This window comes from Desmodus rotundus, chromosome 5 (assembly GCF_022682495.2).
Source record: "Desmodus rotundus isolate HL8 chromosome 5, HLdesRot8A.1, whole genome shotgun sequence".
Lineage (NCBI taxonomy): Eukaryota > Metazoa > Chordata > Mammalia > Chiroptera > Phyllostomidae > Desmodus > Desmodus rotundus.
In genome coordinates, this window is record NC_071391.1 from 28,581,495 (window position 1) to 28,604,966 (window position 23,472).

At 37.1% G+C, this 23,472-nt stretch overlaps 1 protein-coding gene across 4 annotated transcripts in view; it reads right to left on the bottom strand.

The window, feature by feature from the left end:
- Window positions 1–23,472, bottom strand: part of LUZP2 (leucine zipper protein 2) — a 351,835-nt gene that overhangs the window by 171,190 nt on the left and 157,173 nt on the right. For 3 of the 4 annotated variants that reach the window (XM_053925801.2, XM_024558957.4, XM_024558956.4), the window contains exons 2-4: window positions 11,243–11,360; window positions 7,636–7,706; window positions 1,765–1,846 (exon numbers count right to left, since the gene is read on the bottom strand). In XM_053925801.2, the coding sequence (XP_053781776.1) occupies window positions 1,765–1,846; window positions 7,636–7,706; window positions 11,243–11,360 (271 nt within the window). The remainder of the gene's footprint in view (window positions 1–1,764; window positions 1,847–7,635; window positions 7,707–11,242; window positions 11,361–23,472) is intronic. The other variant, XM_053925802.1, reaches the window with a different exon arrangement.

Here is a 23,472-nt window from a genome sequence, read left to right on the forward strand (position 1 = left end):
AGTTGTATTGTTAGGATCTGAGATAATTGTATGTGTGAGCACTTCTATTCTGCTCTGTTGTATTTGTAACCAGGCTATAAGTAAATCTAGATTAAATGAGATAGATTAAGACAGAAATGGGACTGAGATGAGGACCCCCTAGTAGGGTGGGTCAAGGGCTGAGGGCAGAGGTCAATGTGCTGATACTGAAAGTGTGCCTGCTTTTATGTAACCTCTGGTGTCTGGAGAGCCAGGCATTAGGATACATTGTGGGTGAGCAGTGAGCACTGCCATGGCATAGCAGAGAAGAACCAAAATGCTTGTCCTCATAGGTGGGCAGAACAGATAACAGTGGATCCATTAGTAAGAAACAAGCCTGTAACTGACAAAGTCAACAGTCATTATTAGATCGACTGCCTTCCGGAAGCAGGTGTCCCAGATGAGAGATAAGGCTGAGTTGCAGAAGCAAAACTCCATACCATAATCCAAGACTTCCACCATTATTCATGGAAATCTTGTAAATGAAAGGCAGCCTGACAGTTCTTAGAGCGCTGGGATCCTGGGTCATTCATTGACTTGCATGGAAACTGTATTAATCATGTTTGTAACTTCTATAAATTTGTTGCTTCAGTATCTACCCTATACATATACGCAGACAAGCCTTGTATGAACAACCTGGTAACATTTGAGTCATCCTACCTTAACCTTCTTCCTCATTGCTGCTCCCTCCTCGACCCCCAAAAGTATCTTCCTTCTGATGGTAGGCTTTTCAAATACAGAGTGAGCAGTACAGAACCCACGAGCCCGACCACCCCTTGTAATCGGTTCCCACACTCCATTCTGCCATGCACCCGCCCTACTCAGCCCAGGACCAGGTTACCAGATAACCAGGGGCTGTCCATGTGCCCCAGAGCCCAAGGAAATCACTTAAACTAGTCATTCCTAAGACCTCTTACCCTGCTTCACCCATTTCTTCCCACAGAAACCACAGTGAAAGCTTGTCCACAGTCCCCCTGCCTCATCCACCTTGTGACCTGTGGTCCCTGTCACTGCAAGAAATAATCTATCTTTTCAATGGCAGTTGTTTCCTGTTGGTCTTAGGATACCTCAAATTTTCTATCAATAGACTACATTTGAAAACAGGTTCAGGTTCTGGACACGAGATAAAAGGCCCGTTCCCCATAAATGGTGCATAAGGTGTCTGGGGATAAGGCAGAAGTCTGATTTTTAGCACTGCTCTCACGAGCACCATCGCTCCTGCCTACAGCGGATATTAGTCGTAAGAACTAAAATGTCGGGGGCAAGAGAACATTATTTGAAAATGAAAATCTGGAGGGAATTTTGATTCTTAAACTTTGGGTTGTATCAGAATCACCTGCGGAGTTGACTAAATAGGCAGATGGATGTCCTCATTTGATAGATTCCTATTCAGTAGATGCTACGTGTGGCTTAGGGATCTGCACAGCTTAACCTAGTCCAAGGTCAGTTACCCCGCACAATTCAAGAGCCGATGCACTGATGCCCCACCCTTGCCCTCAGTTTCTCATCCAAAGTGAGGGTTGGAAATTAGAAGTCCCCTAAGGATCAAATACAACAAAAATATTTACTAGAATATTCATTCCAATATTGTTATGGCCAAGTATTGTTATGTCCTTCGGGACTATATTTTTTAATGTATATTCACTTTCATTTTTTACACATATATTTGTTCCATAGCGATTTTTGAAAAAAAATTAACCAGTTCTCAGCGCCAAATCAAAGGACACAAGGAAGTAACACACTCACAGTGGCCTGTTGTTTCTCTGCCTTCTCAGATGTCTCTTTCAGTTGATTTTGCAGGGCCTCCTGGAGAGACTTCATTTGTTCTCTAGTTCAGGAGGAAATAGAGCACAAGAGAGACATAATATAATTCTGTTATTTCCTGTGTACATTATGAAAGGAGGTTTTGCTGGCTGTGTACATTTGGGAAACAGATAACAAGAACTGAATAGAGACATTGTTAAGCACTCAGGGTGAAATCCAGGATTCTAGCAATAAAGGGTTTTTTCTCCCATGCAAGTCTCAAAAGGAAGCTATATTTCAAGGAAATTGCCTTGCTATTGTGTCTTATAAGAATCCCACTGTGTGAATTACCTGTGAGCTGCACAATGTGTTGAATTAAATCAATAGAATAATTAGTGTTGAAAAGCTAATTTTAGTGACAGCATGCCAAGGTATGAACATGTTAATTGGGGAAAATGTTATAATAGACTGCTAATAGGGTAAAATTACTGTTCCTTTCTGATGCTCCTAATTGATTAATTCTAAAGCATTGTGCTTTAGACATCCATTTTACAGCCTGAGACTTTTTTAAGAACATAGAGAAAAAAGACACTTCTGACTTGAGGGTTGCCTCATTTATTGGGGACAATAAAATAAATACTTGTCTGCATATATAAAAACGTTGTTTCTCAAACTCACAAACACATATGGACCCTATCCACTTGTTAAAGATACAAATATTCACATAAATATGCATTCTTCTCAAGGTTTAGACTTTAACAATTTATGACAAATTGTTATCTTTTTTAAATTTTATTTTTCAATTATATTTACACTGAATATTATTTTTTATTAGTTTTAGCTGTATAGCACAGTGGTAAAAGAGGCGAGGGGATTAAGAAGTATAAATTGGTCCTGGTGGGTGTGGCTCAGTGGATTGAGTGCCAGCCTGTGAACCAAAGGGTCATTGGTTTGATTCCCAGTCAGGGCACATGCCTGGGTTGTGGGCCAGGTACCCAGTAGGGGGCACTCGAGAGGCAATCACTCATTGATGTTTCTCTCCTTCTCTTTCTCCCTCCCTTCCCCTCTCTAAAAATAAATAAATAAAATCTTTAAAAAAAACCCTATAAATTGGTAGTTAGAAAATAGTCACAGAGATGTAAAGTACAAAAAAGGAAATATAGTCAATAAAATTTTAATAACTATGTATGGTGCCAGGTGGGTACTGGGAATATTGCTGAAAATACTTTGTAAAGGGTATGATTGTCATATTATCTTTCTGTGACTTAGTTTTATCACCTAAGCTATCATTTCAAAACCTTGGGTAAAGGTTGGTATGTCAGGGAGTGTGTTTGTGTGTGTTAATTGTGGCTCGAGGAATAAACTCTTTCAAACAGAAACCTTTCCAGTTTCACCAGCAACCAAATTAATTTAAAATTCTCAGTCATCTGGAACCTTGGTGGGTAACCACAATATAGACCCTAGGGGCTAGGAGGGTACCCTCTCAGAGTAACTTTTTAAATCTACAAAATAGGCACAATAATAGAACTACCTCATAAGTTCGTAGTGAGATTTAAATGACATAATACAAGCCAAATGCCTAGTATAAAGCCTGGAAAATAACCACTGAAAGAATGTGAGGTCATTGTCACATCCTCCGGCACCACTCTGGGTCGCTAAGTTCATTCTTGGACCACCACATCCTGCACGGCCACAGGCTGCACTCTCACCCAACGGGATTTAATGATGCCCCCAGATTTTCTCCTCTAGAAACTCTTATGTCCCAATCTCAGCTTCAGAAATATCAATGAGAGGAAGTGTTATTGGTGGGCTTTGTCAAAGAGAAATACAATCAGAACAAGTTATAAAATAATTACAGTTACTTTGGTTCTTAGATGATTTATGCTTGCTTAAGTGAAGCTTATAACATGCTTTTGCTTAAAGTGGATTTTAAATTTTAGCTTCCATTACTTCCTCGAACCAGTTCCATTTTATCAGAATTTTTTCATAGAAGAACAATTAAAATTTGGGCTTCCATGATCATTTCTGATATTTTCCACAAAGAGCATTTGTGGCATTAAGATAACATAACAGAATGTAACAAACAGGAATAGGTACATAAGTACAGTAATAGGTACATAGGTACAGTAATAGGTACAGTAGGCTTATGATGTACTAGGGACATCAGATGATGACATAATAAAGATAGAAAACTGATGCATAGTGAGGCAGTGGAATTGTAATCTGGAGCCTATGTGCTTAAACTGTAGAGAATCATTATATTAACGAGAAAGAGAGAGACAGAATTATCTACATCTTATCCTTCACACTCAAATCCTCAATAAGCACTGAATTAAAATACAAACTATCATATTCCCAACTGATTAGAAATTATAACAAAATGTTGTCACTATAATTTTAATATTATTTTAGATAGAAAAATCTTAGATTTTATTTTTAAATTCTATATCTATATTTTAATTAAATTATAAAATATATTTTTATAAAAATGAAAACATGCATATGTTCAAAAATTCCCACATACTGACATCAATAGGCAATGTATGGAGAAAGACAAAAATAGCTATAAAAGCTATAAGTAGCAACTGGAGAAGTTAGAGAAGTCTGCACATTTTCCCAGCAAGGAAAGCTATCAGACAATGTCAAAGTGGGTCTTTTGAATCTTCTGAATCTGTCTGTCTCCTCCTTGCCTTCTAGGATTGTTTCTGCACATTTTCACTGCTCCGAGGCTGTAGGTGGCCCCGCATTTCTGTCTCTCAGAGTTGCTCATTTGTATAGCTCTGAAAGATGATTCCTGACTTGTTCATGTAACTTAATGGTTACAAGGAATTTTACAGGACAGCTGTTTCATACATCTGCCATCCCAAATTATAAACATAAATACACACACACCCAATCACTCCACAAGAAGGCATTTTTAAAGTGGTTACGGCTTGCATTATAAAACCCTCACAGAGGGAGAACTCACTACTACCCCAGGCATTCTTTCCATCTTCAGAGAATGCCTTACTGTAAAATCCTTGAGTACACAGAGTCCACCACTGCCTGCTAGGAATCTCCACCCACCAACCACTAGACACAGCAAAAGCTTTTATATTAACTTTCTGTCTCAACAGCCTTTCAGAATCTTTAGGGGACTGTCCCCTTGAGTCTCTGTTACGTGGTTACACACGCTCACTTATCACATAGTTGGTGTGAGATCTCTTCATCAACCTGCAGACTCTTCTACCACTATTACCTAGGCTGTCTAAACATTTCTTAAAGTGTAACACTCGAGAGTCAAGGCAAACTCTGTCTCCCTCCCCACCCTCTCTCCCTCATACACACATATAAACATGCACATATGCACACACACTCTTTCTCGGCTCTCTTGCCAGAAAGATACTCTCTGCTCTCTCCCCCCCGATCATATACAGCCACCACACACCCTCTGAGTTCATTCTAGTTTCAGCTACACAGAGCTACTGACTAGTTGCCTCTTGGTTATAATTCCAAAAGAGAAAGTTCTAACAGATTTAGTTTAGTTTGATGGTCACCTCTGAGCCAATTAACTGTGGCCAGTGATGTCAGTCATATAAGAAAAGCATGACCTCGAAGGACAGGTGGGTGTACAACTAAATGAATCCACAACACATTATACATTTTTTGACTCTGATAATATTTCTACATTTGCAATCATTAGTATATTTTATATTCTAATATCATATTTTTCTTTTACTCTTTGTTAATATTTCTTATTTGGGGATGAAAGACATAGCCATCTTCACATTCAGCTAACTATGATTGCAAAATGTTTCTAAGTAAACAACAAAAATTAATATGTAAAATGCAATATCCTTTTGAGAAGCTACTTATTGTTAGAATTTATTAAATTTTCCATTCTGATTTTGTGTACATTATGCAAGTTATTCATTTTGAACAAGTTTGTTTTTTTTTATTTTGGGAAAACAACTTTTAAATTGCAATAACAAAATATCTGATCCATTTAATTCTTTCACTGAAAGACTTGGTCCATCATCTCGTAGTTTCTAAAATGTACAAAATGTATAGATGTTGATTAAGAAATTCTTAATAAACCTAATCACAATTTTCCTGGTTGGCCTGCATACTTCATGTGTCATATACAAACAGCCAAAGATCCTTTATGACAATATTAGCAAACTAAAGGAATGGGCTCGCTCCTATCACCATCATGCATCAGCCTGTCTCCTCTCTGCCTCTCCTGCAATGAGGAAATGAGGAAAAGCAGACATTATTACCCTCTCACTCCGTGGTCCTCACTGTTGAAATCTCCCTGTCCTCTTCTCCCAGCCATCCTTTCTCCACCTGGTCTGTGTCTCCTTCTTCTTACCCGGCACAATGCATCATAATCCCCCCTAAAATACTTTTTAAAATTTGTATCATTCTCTTATGCTACCTAAAATGAGTTCCTTCCAGTCTTTAAGTTTTTGTTCCTGTGTCAGTATCCAGCTTTATTTTCTCATTTTCTCTGACCAGCTCTGTTCCTTGGTCACTGCAGCCTGCTCCGCGGTACTGCGCATGCACTGGGCAAAGGTCACTTCTATTTTAATATTATTGTTTTCATCCTCTCCCACTGTGGAATGCTGAACAAAAAGTAATCATGTTCAGTGTTGGCCACTGAAAATGGACCAATCTAGTTTGACTAGTTATTTCTTCTTAAAGTGCTGTCTATAATTCTTCAACACTAACTCAATGAGCCTCAAATAGTTGTATAATATTAAGCATTGGTACATTAAGAGGGTAGCTAAGTGAAAACCAATAAAGTGATTTTAAATGATATACTTTTGGACACCAATTCACACCAATATTTACAAGCTCTTTTTAATATTGAAAAAAAATAATGTTCAATCAATAATTATTTTAATAATAAAAATAGTCAATTAGGTCAATAGCTTTGAGTTTAACATGTTATCGGCTCAATCCAAATATAGGCAGATGAGAGGTTTCTGAGTCAAGAGGCAAGGAGAGTGGAGAGAACATAAACCGGTGAGGAGGGACTGACTACAAAGTGTCCTGTGTGTAAACTTTTAACCGCTTTTTGCTTTGTGATCAGCAAACTAAAGCGAAAGGGTATGGCTATTGTGTAAGAACACAGCAGAGCAAATTCCAATTAACACAGCTCTCAGCAACCCATTTAAGCACTTCCAGCAGCAATTTCCTATCTGCTAAACGAATATAATAATACCTGCTTTAGAAGGTAATTGTGAGGGTCTAACAACAAAAGGTACATAAAGCATCTAGCAAAGCACCAAGGAAATGCATAATAAATGCTAGCTTGTTGATACCTTAAGATACCTTTTTCTTTTGGAGCAATTTCATATCATATAGTTTTAATACTGCATAGAAATCTATCTCATAGTATACTTCCTTCAAAAATAAACAAACCAACACTAATGACATTGTATTAATTCTATTTATGTTGTTAATAAGATTATCCCCTTCCTTACCACCCCAATCATTATCACCATGATATTATTAAAGAGTTTTGGTATTATTAAAAATTGGCCCACTGAGGTCAGTGTTATTGGATCTGTCGATTGATGGGCTGACTTATCAGGGTCCACTTCAGGTAACGCAGGAAAGGACTACAGATCTTTAAACACTAGAATCGTGGCCTGCAAGCAGCATTATTGTCACCATCACAATGACATTTGTTAGAAATGCAAAATCTCAACCCCCACCCTAGTTTTGCTGTATAAGAATCTGCATTTAAACAAGGTTCTCCTGCATTCAAATGTAAGAAGATACATACATTGACACATTTAAAATGAACTGATTTTTATGAAGTTTCTGAATAGAGTTAAACACTATGGAAAAAAGATCTGAGAAAATGAAAGGAAAGCACAGTATTACCTTTGTTTCTGACCTATTTCCAGAAGCTTCTGAACATCAGTTTTGGCAGATTTCTCTTCATTTTTCAAAGACTATGAAGAAAAAGGGGGAAAGGAAGTCTTATTCAAGTGATAAATTGAGGGTCACTTTACTCTTGTCTGTATAGCAAAAGGCGTGATAGCACTTATGCCAGGGGACAAGAATGTGCAAATGAGGCCATGACCTTGGCCTTCCCGGTTCTCAGGATGCACACAGGGATCCATGACTCCAAGTGGTGCAAGTGGGTGAAGGGAATGAATGAGTCCGAAGCTTCAGAGGTTCCATGGGGGCGTGTAGGTCTTAATAAGTGAATACAAAAAACACCTTCTGCTCTTTATTTGAAGCTTTACTGGGTCCTTTCTGGGCATGTGAAACCAGCTCTGGTATAGTTTCTAGAAATACAAGGAGTCAGAAAAGGCCTCCCTGAATGATTTAAGCAATAATACAATTCAAGATCAAAGCAGCCAAAAAGCATTCACCTGTTTGCAATCGTCTATTCATTATTTATGAGCAATGTGTGAGAATACAAAGAACAAAGGCCACATAAAATTAACTGGTCTGAGCAGATAGGGTGGTAAGAATAAAAAATATCACCTCGGTCATTAGAGTTTATTTACTTGGGCAAATTCAGCATTCACGGATCAGGAATTAAACCAGAAAAGCCCACTGAGCTTTCTTATTACAGAGTCTGCCCCAGGAAGCCTTCCTTAAGAACCTTCTTATTTCTACTCAGTAAATTATTTAATAAGGTAACCTATTTTTCTTGATATGAAGAATTGAAACTGACAGGCAATAGTATTGTTTGTGGAAAGAGAAGCTGTGACAGGTAGGGAATTGACAATAGCAAGAATGGCAAACAGTACTTAACATTTATTTAACAAATATCTATCTTGAATTATTCAAAGACAGGTACAAAGGCATGGTGTCTGCCTTCACAAGTTTTCTAATCGAATGCTAACAACAGACCGTACTCACAGAGTACGATAAACATTCTGGGGGGATGTGGTAGGCTGAACTTCCCATGAGGACGTTCTTCCCTAAAATGCCAGCGTTTATTTGGAAGCAACCAATAAAAGAAGGCATGCTTCTTTGGAAAGAGTGGCTTCACATAAAATACCAAGAAACTAGGATAAGGAAGTACAGTGTGGGGGAAAGTCACCAATCCTGAGATTTAAAGTTCACAGTACCTCATGGTCATATGGCTGAGCAGGTGACAAAAGGTGGTTTTTGACTTCCTTATGTGAAAAACAGGGATGAGAGTTTTGAAGAGCCTACTGTAGACAGTTAAGGGAAACTCAAAAGGGATAATAGATGTGTAAACCCACTTGGGGGAAAGTGCAATAAAATATGCTTATTAATTTATTGACTATCTGCTGTACTCTGAACATTTTGAAGGCAACTAAGATGTAAAAGGCAGGGTACCATCTTCAAGAAATTTAGATTCAGTAAAACAAAGCATGAGATGCAGAAATGGAAGTCGATACACAGATGGATGTCAGCAAAACTAATCTAATTAGAAGATCTGGAGTGTACTTGACTGTTATTTCTTCAACAATATCCAAAGAAATAGATTATACTTCTTGGAAAATATTCGTGGCTTATTAAAATACACTGAAGGTAGACGGACCCACTATGGAATCAAAATAATGTTTCTTGATTGACCTATATTACCACTCCATTCTGATGTTGTGACTACAGAGATAAATGAGACTTTCAAAGCTCCTGTCTCCATGAAATGCCATTGCAGGTGGCGGGGGTCGGGCGGAAATATGTACAGTGGTAAGAGTTACTATAGAGTTACTCACTATGCTTTTGAAACCTGGAATCATCCGTTATTAGATGTGTGACTTTGGGCATTTCTTGTGGCTTACATGAATCTAATTTCCTGATTCTACAAAGAGTATAATACTATCTTAATTTTGTAGAGAGGCTGTTAAGAAAATTTAATAAGATAAAAAATAAAAACCACCTTACACAAAAATTGGCACAAACTAAGCAAAAGGTGTCTTAAAAATGGTGACTATATTTTAGGGACAGGATTATTACCCATTCAAAAATGTAACTCCATGATATCATACATTTCTATCAACCAATTTTCTAAATTGTAATTAGATGTTTTAACTTAGGCTACTAGTACGTAGAGACTGCCTTGGGGATACTGTGAACAGTGACCACCCATACATATTTTACCACATGCTTGAACTATTCTCAAAGTGCCAGGTGTTACATTCTTTGAGGAGGTGCAGGTGTCTTGACTATTCTTTGTAGCCTCATATAACCAGCGGATTTAGATCTGATAATAAAGTGTAGCTCTGGCATCAGATTCTTTGAAAATTAATTACTCCCCTTTCATTCTCGTCAGTGCTTCCTCAGTGCTCTGTGAATACTTCTATCACAGACTGTTGTTCCTGCGCTGTTATCCAGGCTCCTGTATCTCTGTCCTACTGGAGAGGGGACTTTTTTTCATTCTGATTGTCATGTTCTCAAGACGTAATAGCTTCTGGAACAAAGGCTTTGGCATTGAGTTCCTGTGCTAGCTCTGCCACCTAACTATCTCTGTGCTCTTGATATCTTATTAACCACTCTGTCTGTGTTTTCACCTACAAAATGAAACTACTAATAAACGACGTAGTTTTCTGGTGAAAATTAAATAAAAACTGTAGGAAGAGTACCTAACATAAGACCTTGACCATGTTCCATATGCTGTAGTAGTTACTGACATCATCAACATCATCATCATCATCATCACTATCATTATGGGACTAAAAAGCTGTGAACAACGGTGACTCCACGTGGTTTTGAAACATGGTTCACTGTAATAACTAGTAGACAGGCTCTGGAGCCGAATTGCTTGGATTTCAGCTCTCGCTTTCATTGTGGCATTCACAAACAAATGATCTTCTCAAAACATGATTCCACACATAGAACAAGAGAAATCGTGTTAATAGTGTCTATCTCATAAATATATTATGAAAATTAAATTCCATAAAATGGCCAAAGCTTTTAGTACATATTATATATTCAATAAATATAATGTTTAAGCTAAATATTAAAATATCATGGATTTTAGAACATTTTTCTTATCCTATTTAGATCTTGTTTTTTTGATTGAGATTTCACTGAGTAGGTTAATTCATTTTATAATGACACTCCTTTCAAGGCATTTACCCACTTTAGTAATAAAGTTTATTAAAGAATCTTCAGAGTTAATCTTTATGGAATTTAAAATTCTTTTCTAGGGAACATGCCTATATTTATTCAACTCTTGATAATTACTTTTCATCATTTTGTAATATAAAGACACAGGGGTCAAAATGATCTTAGAAGCAGAGAGAAATTGATGGCTTTGTCAAGCACACAATTTCATCATTCCTGTATTTGCAAACCACAGATTCCAAGACTGAATTTCAATTGACATTTCCTTTCAAAGCTGATATAATAATAAATAATCACTTCCGTGGCCAAGCCCAGAAACATATTCAAAACTGGTAAAAAAAAATAATAATGCAGTTGTCTCCACGTTAATCTACTAAGACAAACTGAGATACCCCTCATCCTTTGCTGCTGGGAAGACTAGTTTTCATCTCACCTGAAGGTTGACTTTAATGCCATCGAGTTCTCTCGATGTCTTCGTCAGCTGACGCAGGATGGTGCTTCGCTCCTTAAAGACTTCTCTCAGTTGCTTTTGCAGCTCTTCATAGTCCTGTCTAACACAGAAAGAAAGGGTGTGAGAGCCCCCCAGTGCTTCCACATTGGTCGTCATCACCAGCTCTTGCATTGAAAGCTGAATCTAGAGTCATTGAAACCTCAATTACTAGACTATTTTGTTCCTATTCTTTCATCGAAAGGGGGAAAATTGAAAAATCAAACAGGTTTACAATAAAGATTTTATTTTGCATGGAAGACTATCTAGGCTATAGAGAGTTTCCAGAACAATATTGTACATTTTCTACACGTATAACATATTTGCTCAGGTTCCTCTCAGGAAAAAGACATTTTCATGACATCAACACACTTTTCTCAAATATTCCTAAAGTTTTACAGCAAGAGATATGACTTGTGCCAATGTATTTCGAAGACAGAGACAGATTCTGACAGTGGGCGTGGGGGCAAACTCAGCAGTAGAGCCGGAGCAAACTGGAGGGGCCTTGAATCATAGCTGGTGTGTAGGGAAGGAAGCCCATTGAAAAGGCATCCTTTCTGAACTAAGAGTCTCTATTGCTATTAAAGAGCTACTGGGGGAAAAAAATATCTATGAAAACCAGTCAATAAATATAGTGAAATTTGAACAGACTTATTAATTACCATTAAAATATTTATCTCAGTATTATACATATATACATTCATAATTTTCCATTTTTCTCGTGTGATCTTCACAAGAAGATAAGACATATGTATTGTGATTCTCATTAAAAAAAAAAAAAAAGAAGTGAGTTCAGAGAGATTAAGTTACTACCCTAAAATTCTATTTAAGGAATGAAGTGGAGTGAGGAGACATAATTGTCAGTGCAACTTAGAATTGTAACTGATTGTAGAAGGTTAAAATGATTAATTGGAGCACATAGGAGAGTTGGTAATCCAGGGAAAACTTCCTGGAAACAGTAATATAAGATACATGAGGTGGTCCTTGAAAGATAAATAGAAATTAGCTACGTTAAGTGGGAAAGCATGGGTAAATACTAATGAACATAAGCTTACTGAGTTAAAAATAAAGTGCATAAGTGTCCGATGGTTTGGAGTCCTAATTAAGCAGTGTGGAGTTTGTCTTTGAAATGAGGATGTGAAAAGCATAAATAAAATTATGCAAGACTCTTAAGCAATGGTTAGAAGTGTATGCATTGTATTAAAAACAAAGAGAAGTAATTGAAAGGTTTTGCAGGAAGTGACGTCAGATTTATTTCTGTTTGGGCAATATTTTCCTGGTTGAAAACTCGGGAGTGAAATGGAGGAGGGGAAAACCTGGAGAAAGGAAGTCACCCTGGCAATAATTGAGGGGAAAAAATTGAGGTTGCCTGAACTAGGTTAGAAGCAGTGGAGACAGGGAAACTTGGATTGATTTCAGCAAAACATGCAAAAGCAAATCAATGATACATAATTTTAAAAATATTTTGTCTGTGTGGCGGGGGGCGGGGCTGTATTCATTAACGATGCCTGTTTCTGGCTTACACAACCCTTGGACACATCCCTTTGCTGAGAGAGGTCACAGGATTAACAGTTTTTCAATGATAGTTGGGTTAACAAGTGTAAATTTAAACCTTGGAGGAAAACGGGCTCAAACTCTCTCATCTTTAGTTTCTTTATCAGTGAAAGACACTACTAGCACTGACCTCTTCCAGATCATTATGTGTTAAATGAAGCAATTTGTGTAAAGCTTTGAACACATAGTAGGTAATTAATTTTAAAAATATAATATAAAATCTCTATTTGTGATAAATCTGGTAAATTTGCAGTCTTTCTGCAGCATTATAAAGGACCTGGGTCTATTAATGGCCTTAGTGATAAATGTGTCATCTACAAAAGGTTTCTATTACCACTCTTTGCTTTTGTTCAAATTTTTAAATGTAGGTCTTGAGCACTCTTCACATTCTTCTTGTTTGAAGGAAATTGGAATGCCCCACTGTTAAGAACCTTAATATTTCTCCCTGGTCTGGATATTTTCACTAATGAACAGTAATCAGATAGTTATTAATGCCCCAGGTTTCCTTCCATCGCTCCGGCACAGTCACATAACGAATGGTCAGGCTCATTTTCACCTAATTCTAACCGTACAACTTTACTTCATGCCCCAATTTGTGTCTCCTGGATGTGAAATAAACACATAACCCAAATAACCTTAAGTACCATAATAAATTACAGTGTTAGATAACACGCATTGACTATGGATTGCATGCAAGATGGTGTTACATATTTCCGTACCTAATCTTTAGAACAACTCCACAAGATAAACTCTAGTATTAACCCCTTTTTCTAGTTGAAGATATTGAGTCACAGGGGTAGTAACTTCCAAGAATGAATTTCTGTTTTGGAAGTGATATATATCAGTCAGCCCTCAGAGTTCAAAGTCTTAGCTATCATGCTGTAAGAACATGCTTACTCGCCAGAAGTTTATTGCAATTAAACATCCATTGCGCCCATCAAAGAATTTATTGTGCATTACTTCTTCTTTCACTATATGTACATATATTCTGTGATGGATTTGACATTTATTAGTTTCCATTTAATACAGGTATGAATAGTATTGGCTTTCTTATTATTTATAATCATCTTTTAATTCCATGATCATATTTAACCTTCAAATAACTTCATGAGGAAAGGAGAACCAATTTAAATCCCTCTATTTTCTGGTAAATGCACCGAGAACCATGAATAAGATATAATTTAGCAGGAAAATACAGCCAGAAGTGTTGATAGCACCATCCTAGGCTCAATCATTCAAGGTCCTTATAAAAGGGGACAACTTTGATCACCAATGAAACATTGGTTAGCATTTATCAGATTTTCTTACGTTTACAAATGAGTGCATGTTTATAATAGAATTCATTTTATATTTTCCCATAACATAAAACAAAAAATGTGTTCCTTTACATTTTTGTTGTGCAACTACCTTGTACTTCTGGGAGCTCTTTCCACATCCATATATATTAAAATCCATTGTGCATCTACGTTCATATATTTTACCACAGCATGGAGGGTGTTTTACATTGTTCTTTCTCTCTTAAAGAGCACTGAAGTCCACATATGTGGCCCACATATTTTTTCCTGAAAATTTTGTGACTTATCTTCCCAAATGTGGAAATATTTCACTCTCAATTTGACATGTTAATGTGGATAGGTGCTACCAAATTGCCTTCCTGTAAGCTACTCCAGTCTATACTTCTATTATAAGTCTATTTTTATGTTCTTCTCAACACATTCATCTGAGCTGGGAGTCGTCTCCCTTCTTTATTTACTGTTTGTAAATGGCATGAGTGGAAAATGATAACTTCTTCGTGATACAATTTCCAGTCACTGCATTAGAAAGATTGATTATATTTGCATAACTTTATCACTACCTGTATTTCTTCCTTCATGAATTATCTATGCCTTTTCCCCGCTTATATATTGGGTTAGTCATTGTATTACTTTCCTGGGGGTTCTGTAACAAAGTAACCACAGAATGAGTGGCTCAAACAACATGGATATTTTGTCTGACAATTCTAGAGGCTAGAAATCCAAGATCGAGTTGTCAGTAGAGTTGGTTCATTAAGAGGCCTGCGGAGGAATGATCAGATCTGGGCCTCTCCCCTTGGCTTGTAGATGTCTTCTCCCTATGTCTCTTCCCAGTGTCTTCTGTGTGTGACTGTGCCTCATTTTCCCGTGTTGTAGAAGCACCCGCCTTACTGGTTTAGAATCCACTCTAACCACCTTATTTTAACTTGATGACTTCTGTAAACACCCATCTCTAAATGACGTTACATCTCAGGTACCTGGGGTAAGGAATACAATGTAAGAATTTGGGGGAGGATGCAATTCAACCCATAAGAGTTATTGATATATAGAAGCTCCTGTCAAGTATGATTTTTAGTTCATTGTTATTATATAGAAAATATTTCCCAACTCTGTTATTAATATTTAAATTTACCAGACCCCAATTTCTTTCAAATATATACATAGATAAATCTTTTCCATTATGGTATTTGGATTGCTCTTGAACAGGTAGATCATCCTCACCCCAATATTTTTCTTTAAAAGTTTCTGTATGTTTGTGAAAACATATTTGTTGTTAGTTGCTGCTAAGCTACCAACTTAGTTTTGGAATATATTATTTTCTATATTTAGTAAAAGGTAGAAATATGATTTAGATAATGACAACCAGTTGTTCTGGCAACATTAGGACAACTATTTCCCCACTCATTTGGGAATGACACTTTCCTGATGTGCCAAATTAGTTTGACTGTATGTTTTGAGTCTTCTATTCTCTAATGAATTTGTTGCAGTGCCACACCGTGGTTTAATTATTAAAACTGCATGCTACATTTTGCTATTTCCTAGATCTGCCCCCTATTGTTTTTATTTTTAGTTTTATTGATAGATTCTCTGTATTAGTTTCTCCTCAGTACATTATAGAATCAGCTTGTCAATTTCATGAAAACTCCTATGGGGAATTTAATTGAAATTGATACACACACACATAGAGGGAAAACAATAGTGCATCTTCTAATTCCAAACACGGAGTATCTCTGATATCGTTCAAGTGCCTTCATGGGATTTAGGAAATCTCTGCAGTTACTTCACAGAGTTCTCACTCATTTCTGGTTAGATGTATTGTTGTGTGGAATGATTTTTCCCGTTCGATTGTCTACATGGATATCACAGGGCTTTTTTTACAAGCTATTTACTAAGCTGATCTTGATTGCAGATATCATATTAAACATACTTATCAGTTGCTATAGTTATTCAGTTGATTTGTTTTACTTTTTAAAGTGGTGATATTTTCTTTGAATAATACCAACCATCTTTTTTTCTAATAGTTAGAACTTTTCTTTCATTCCTTTTTTTTTCTTTGCTAATTGTTCTGGCTAAGACCACTAAAACAATGTTGAGTAGGAAAAATGAGGGCACAACTTCTATCCTGTCTGTGGCTTTAAGATAGACAAATTATCAGTGTGTTTCACCACTGAGTGAGACATTTACAAATGTTTGCTGCAATTTTCAGGTGATATCATTTTCCTTCAGGCCACTATGTTAATAAAAATTTTATTGGGTTATAACACTCATTCAAAAAAAATGTGCAATCCTAAGGGCACTCTTCGTAAACTATCAAAAAGTAAATATACAAAACTTTTACAAATAGAAAAGGCAGCTTAGAAGCTTTTCTTTGACCTCATCCATTTATTACCTTCACTTTCCTCTCCAAATGTAACCACTATTCTGACAAATACTGCTTTATAATCATTTGCTTCTGTTTGAAATCTATGCAAAGGGATCACTGATTGTGTCTTCTTTTGTGTTGGATTTGTTTTATACAACATAACATTTGTGAAACTATTTCACACTGCGTAGAGAAATAACTTGTTAATTATTATCACTGCTTAATATAGAAGTGAATAATTATACTTTGATGCATCTAGTGTTGATATCCATGATTATTTTATATGTGTATGTCTACACTGGAATTGATGTCCGTTTCCTTCAAGGGATTTGTGTGCCCTGTGAAATATTATATAAAGTTTTGTCCGTTTATAAGTGTGTGGAAATTTTTCTAGGGAGAGTGTTCACATTTTCATAAAAGTATCAAAAATGCTGATAACCCAGAAAAGTATAAGAACCCACTGCTCGTGAACAAAATTCAGGCAAAGTTACCTGTAAATTTTCCAGACTATTCCATAAAGACAGTATCCCTCTATCTAAAGACAGTATCCCATGTATATACACATGACTAATATATATGTATTGTTTTCTTTCATCTCAGCTTTGGAAAATATTGCTGTGTCTTTGGAAGAACACCAGAGGAACTCAATGTCTTTTATTTAGGACTATGTTGTCCTTGAGAAGGAGGGAGGTTGTTTCTTTAAAAACATCACAGGCAGGGTGGGGAGAGGATGAAGAGGATAAAAAGCAGGTCGAATATATGGTGATGGAAGAAGAATAGACTTCAGGTGGTGAGCAGACAATAGAGTATACAGACGTTGTATCATAAAGTTTTACACCTGAAATTTGCATAATATTATTAACCAGTGTTATCTCAATAAATATAATTTTCAAAATTCGTAGGGAAAATATCACATTTATCTTGGTTTAATGCCTCTTACCTCACACTGCCTCCAAGGCATAGGCTCCTAAATGGCAGGCACAATTATTACTATGAGACGAGGTTTTGCTCTGATGCTGCTACATTAACCCTACTCCAGAACCCTAATGGCTCACAATGACAAATGCTAGTTTTCATACTCAGGTCAAAGAGTCATCGGGGTGGTTCTGCTTCAGAGTATGAGTCGAATTCACATTTGTTCCACATATTTTGTTTCTGAATAAGCCTGATGTTACCATAGTTATTGAGGGAACTTCTTCACATATGCATTAGCAGGAGGACAAGAGGAAAAGCAAAAGGAAATAAGCACCATTTAAAGTTTTTGATGTGTCATGTCCTAAATGGTGTGGGGATTTCTATTCTGCCTGCATTTCTAACACAACAAGAGGTATAAGTATCACCTAAGAATCAATAATAAGCAATAGGCACATGAATGGAAAAAGTCAAGAGACATAAACAGGTGTTATAAAAGATACTGTGTAAATATTATCTTTTCTTCAGTGCTCACTTTATGGTCACCAGTGAACGCAATGCAAATGCAAATGACATTTGAATGAAGTGCAAATCACATCTAAAGTGAGATACTATTACACGACTACTAGGGTGACTAAATTTTTTTTAAAAATACAATACAAATGTTGATAAGAATGTGAAACGTTTGCAACCCCCCCTCTCCTACTCTACAGCTGAAATGGAAAATACTTTGGCAGTATTTACTACAGTTGAACAAAGGCATATGCTATAATGCAACACTACTTTCTTAGACATATAACCAACCTACATGTACGTATATGTTAAAAACAAGACATATCAGGTCTGTCTGGAAAAAGTCCAACCATTATTAATAAGAAGTCAGTACCGAAAGTATCCAGTCATGTACTATGACAAATAGAGACATTTACTGAACAAGATACAAGATACAAGAAACATTGCAGATAGGACAATAATGCCTCAGTCCCCTTCAAAGTAGGCACCTTGGGATCTCACAGAGTTCTCCCAATTGCCATCAGCTGCACATCATATTTCCCTGAAACTCATTGACTGCCTGAAATCTCTTCCCTTTCAAAGGTGATTTTAGGTTTGGGAAAAGCCAGAAGTCACGGGGTGCCAAATCTGGGCTTAGGAGAGCTGAGTCATCTGGGTGATTTGATGTTTTGTCAAAAAACCCTGCATGAGATGTGATGCATGAGCAGGCGATTTGTCGTGATGAAGCTGCTGATCACCAGTTGCCCATAGCTGCAGCCTTCTGAATCAACCAAATAATTTCTGCAGAGTAATGTTGAAGCTTAATATAAAACTTGATGTGGATTCATTGCTCTACTCACTCAGTCATTTGAATGCGATGGCCACACAGTACACATGCTCACTCAAGGGTATCTACTGCCCCCACTGATTAAAACAGCGAAGTCATCATTGTTCACACATGTGACTTCCAATCCACTCTCCTTGGCTGCCAGGTTACATTGATTTTGCACAAACTGTTCTCATTATATTAACAATTTTCCCAAACAGACCTGGTAGTCCCTGCCTTCATAGACTCCTTAGTCTAAAAATGGTAGGTACAAATGCATAGTTGCAATAAAATGTGATATATGTATGCTAAAGACATTTTTAAGTTCTGTGGTATTGAGAGAGTGGTTTTATTCTAATGAATAATCCAAGTAATAGAAATTCTTTTGGTTAAAGAAATCCAAACCAGAAAAAAACAATGGCTTGCCTACTTTATATAGCAGTAGAAAGTTTCAGAATGGCATTCTACAATATTGGGACAGAATATGAGACTGTTAATCACAGAGAAAAATAGCCTTGCTAATAAATTATGAATGTGTTTTTATTAACATTATGTGTATATATAGAAATACATTTCACTGGAGAGGACTCCATGGCTTTGCATTCTGTTTCATACATTAAATGAATCTTCTGCTCAGTGTTTCTGACTGACAGGAATTATATTGATTCCTCAAGCCTCTTAGTTTGAGACATTTCAGATCCTGCCATTCTGAAAATTGCTTGTAATCAAATACTCTAAGGCTGGGTGTGTGTGTGTGTAGTGGGGGGTGGGGTGGGGAGTGGATCTATAAGGCCTGAATGATATTTCTGATTCTACAGTGGGAAATCTCCAAAGGCACATTAAAATAATAAAATCACCTTTTATTTACACTAATCCTTTCCTTTAGGACTTCACAGTAGCTCAGATGTCTCACTCGGCTGATTTCCATTTCTCTGGAAGACTCAGGCAGAGGTCTATTGAAATGTTAAACAGGTCTGATCCCAGCAAATGATAATTATAATTAACTTGAGGGTAATAGAAAATCCTCTCACCAAAAGGAGTGTTTCTTTTACTTCCCCCAGGTGGGAACTTATAACAAAAACATTGGCCCCTGGTTCATGTTCACATAAACATTTCATGTTCTAAGGAGAAGACAAACCAGCAACTGAGACAGGCAGACACTACAGCAGCTGTTGATTCCACAAAGCTCTTTTCTATAAACTCACTGCTGGTCAACAGAAAGAACCTCTAAATTCTACCCCCAATTCCTATTCCTCCGATTGCTTCTGAGGCCCACAAATACCGGTATGGCTATGCTTGCGCTAAGAATAAAGGTGCAATGGAAGGCTCTGAGCATTCTTATTTATTAGTAATCAGCTGTACCAAATATTTAGGATATAGTGGGCACACATCAGCACAGGAGGCTTCTACTTGAAAGAGTTGTTTAATGATTACTGGAACATTTGAAATATAATTCTTCAATCATAACTTGAGAGAAAGCATAAGTTTGTATTAAGTATGAATAGGTGTGTCACAACTAAAAAATGTAGATCCAATTACAAAAAAAGAATGTCTGCCTCTCTCTTTAGCTTTATCTTCCTGATAGCTTGCTTCACTTACTCTATATTCTAGTTACAGTGTATTTTGCTCCATTTCCTGAATACTCTGTACTCATACCTCTGTTCTTTGTATATGTATTCTCTTTTCCTAGAATGATGTTTAGACCCATTCTAACCAGATAAACTCTTCTTTTGTCCTTTGAAAATGGGATAGATAGAGTTGGTTGCCTGACCATTAGCTGTTTCCTTCTCTCTTCTCCTGTGGGCAGAATCTGACCATTCTCTCTCTCTCTCTCTCTCTCTCTCTCTCTCTCTCTCTCTCTCTCTCTCTGAATATGTGTAAGTTCAGCTCAGACAATTCCTCAGCCTCCACTGCAACAAGGCAGCCCTGTCATGCGATGGATCTGGACAATGACAGATAGGGTCTCCTGGTTTTTAGGAAATTCTTTTTCTATAACAAATTGCTATAAAATATTTTGCAACCTTAACAATTTTTTTGCTTCCTACTGCTAAAGAAGTTAAAATAATTTTGGAAATGTAACACCCCATTGCCAAAGGTAGATGAGAAGCTAGTTTGCTAGAGATGGTTAATTTTGAAGTATAAAAACAGAGTTGGTACTTAATGACATATTGGGGCTGCAGGGCCAGCTCTAGAAGCTCCAACATGCAGACTTTTGGTTACGTGATGCTATTAACTGTATTTTATTTTTAGGTCTCTGTCAAGCTTCCAGGGAATTGCATCTGAATTCAACCTAATTATTACAAAGAACATATTCTGGAGCAGGGTCATTCATCATCTGTCCTGAGTTCCAGAGGTATCAGCACTGTCTGGGGATTTAGTAGAAATGCATGTTATTGAAACCCATTCAGAGTTTTTGAATCAGAATCTCATGTGGAGGGGTTGAACCCAGATATTTGTTTTAACAAGCTGAATGGGTTTGTTTTAAAAAGGTGATTCTTACAGGTCTGTAAGAAAGAACATTACAGACTTTCAAGAATTAGTACCACTTCTTAACAATGGCTTTAAGTGAATCTTGGGGACTGTCTCACTATGTCAATTGCCTGAGTGTTTCTGAGTGCCTGGCTTGTAACCAGATTTGTATTAGGGTAGCAAAGGTTTCCAAAGCTGGAATGCACAAAGGTGGAATGTAAGACTGAGTGTTTTACTGAAGGTAATGTTCACTTGACTATTTCTCATACCTGTTCTCTCACCTCTGTCTCATCATCATTTTCTACCTGCTTTGTGACAGAAACTCAGTTTCTCCTCCTTATTTTATCTTCTGATACTACTAGCTTTCTAAGACACTCATCCAATCATGATGCTTCTTAAATAAATATGCTTTCACTACTTAGGGCCCTGCAAAACCTGACTCCAAACTTTTTTTCCAGCTTGTCTATTCCAATTTGTGTTAGCAATTATAATCCAAGTATTAACACACTGCAGAATCTATTCTATTATTACAAAAATATGCACTTTAACTTTTCATTGCCTGATTTTTTATTCTCATTCTACAATGTTCTTGCCTTCTTTAAGTTTGTGTATAAATGTCAACTCCTTGTAAAACATCACTGACCTCTTGCCAACTCAGTAAATCTAACTTATTGTTAATATTCCCTGTTCTCATACAATATTGCGTATATCTCCACTACAGTGCTTATCACATTGTGGCATAATTGTCTATGTAGAGTTGGTTTCTGATTATAAATACAGTGCACACTTATTTTAGAGAGAAATTATTCAGCAAATGTTGGGAAAGTGGGAACTAACAAAAAGAAACTGGACACGTGGAAAATACCTAGTAGTAGGGTGAGACAGAAACTTTCAAGAATAAGGCTAGTTTAAAATTTTTAATATTACATTGCTTTCTAGCTGTGTCTGGGGCTTCACTCCATCACTCCCTACAAGTTTCAGGATCCATTTCATGTTAGTTGTACTTCAGGAGGCATTACATGAAAGTGGTACTGCTCTGTCTAGGGTCACTACACATGAGAGATTAAAGACCCGAGAAAGTAACAAACAAAGGGGAGAGCAGAGCACCATACAGTCTCCAGTGGAAACAAAGAATCTTAACAACATTCTTAAAAGAGTTGAGAGACCTCAAGAGTCCTGGTGTTACTAACGCGGATGAGAGACACTGAGTTTCCCTCTCCCCCTGGGACGGAACGGAGACACAGCTTTGCAAATTACTTAGGTAGGAGAATATCAGATGTCTTGGCAAGTCCCATGTCACTGAAATTTGTTATAACAAAATAAGTAGCGTGCTCTCAACATTCAATAAATGTTATGTTAACATTTTATTCCCCAACCCCTTACCTGGCCAGGCTATTGGGAAAATGGTTATTATCATCATCACCTTCATGAAAGCTTATTATAAAAGAAGACATTCAAATGCAGGGCCTTTTCTATGCCTTACAATATGACTGTTCCTTTCTCCACCTGGGGAAGAAGTGTCAAGCACAAGTCACCACACAGTTCACAGTGAACACGGTCCCATTGCCCTAGGAGTAGTGTCCCCTTGGGGCTTACAAACCTTAGCTGAAGCTCTGACTCAGCGATTCCCATCAAGGCAAGAAGCAGCTTTGGGGCTCTCTCTGTATTTCAGCAGCACGAGCACACAGTTCACATTTTACATTGCTGGAATCTTGAGTTAGTAGTCAGTCTGTCATCTTTCCGCAATGTGCATATATCATTTCTATTTGAAATTATGGGCATATTCATCACAGGTTGTAAATCTATGTTATATAGATTAAATTAATAACCAAGATAGAAAATGTAAGATGTCACTTTTTAATGATCCAGGTGCTGTATAACATGCTTATTAATCAAGGTGAACAGTAATGTCAAACAGCAACAATCTGCCCTGGCTGGTGTGGCTCAGTGGGTTAAATGTCAGCCTGTGACCACCAGTTCAATTCCCAGTCAGGGCAAATGCCTGGGCTGCAGGCCAGGTCCCCAGTGGGGGAAGTGCAAGAAGCAACCACACATTGATGTTACTCTGCCTCTTTTTCTCTCTCCCTTCCCCTCTCTAAAAATAAATAAATAAAATCTTAAAAAAAAAAAAAAAAAGGCAACAATCCACCTGGTGGAGATCATCTGAAGCATTGTAACTGCAACTGTCCAGCCCCTGTCCCCAACTTCCCCATTTGGAAGCTGGGGCAATTCATGTTTCATCTTGTTACTGCAAACACTTTTCAACTGG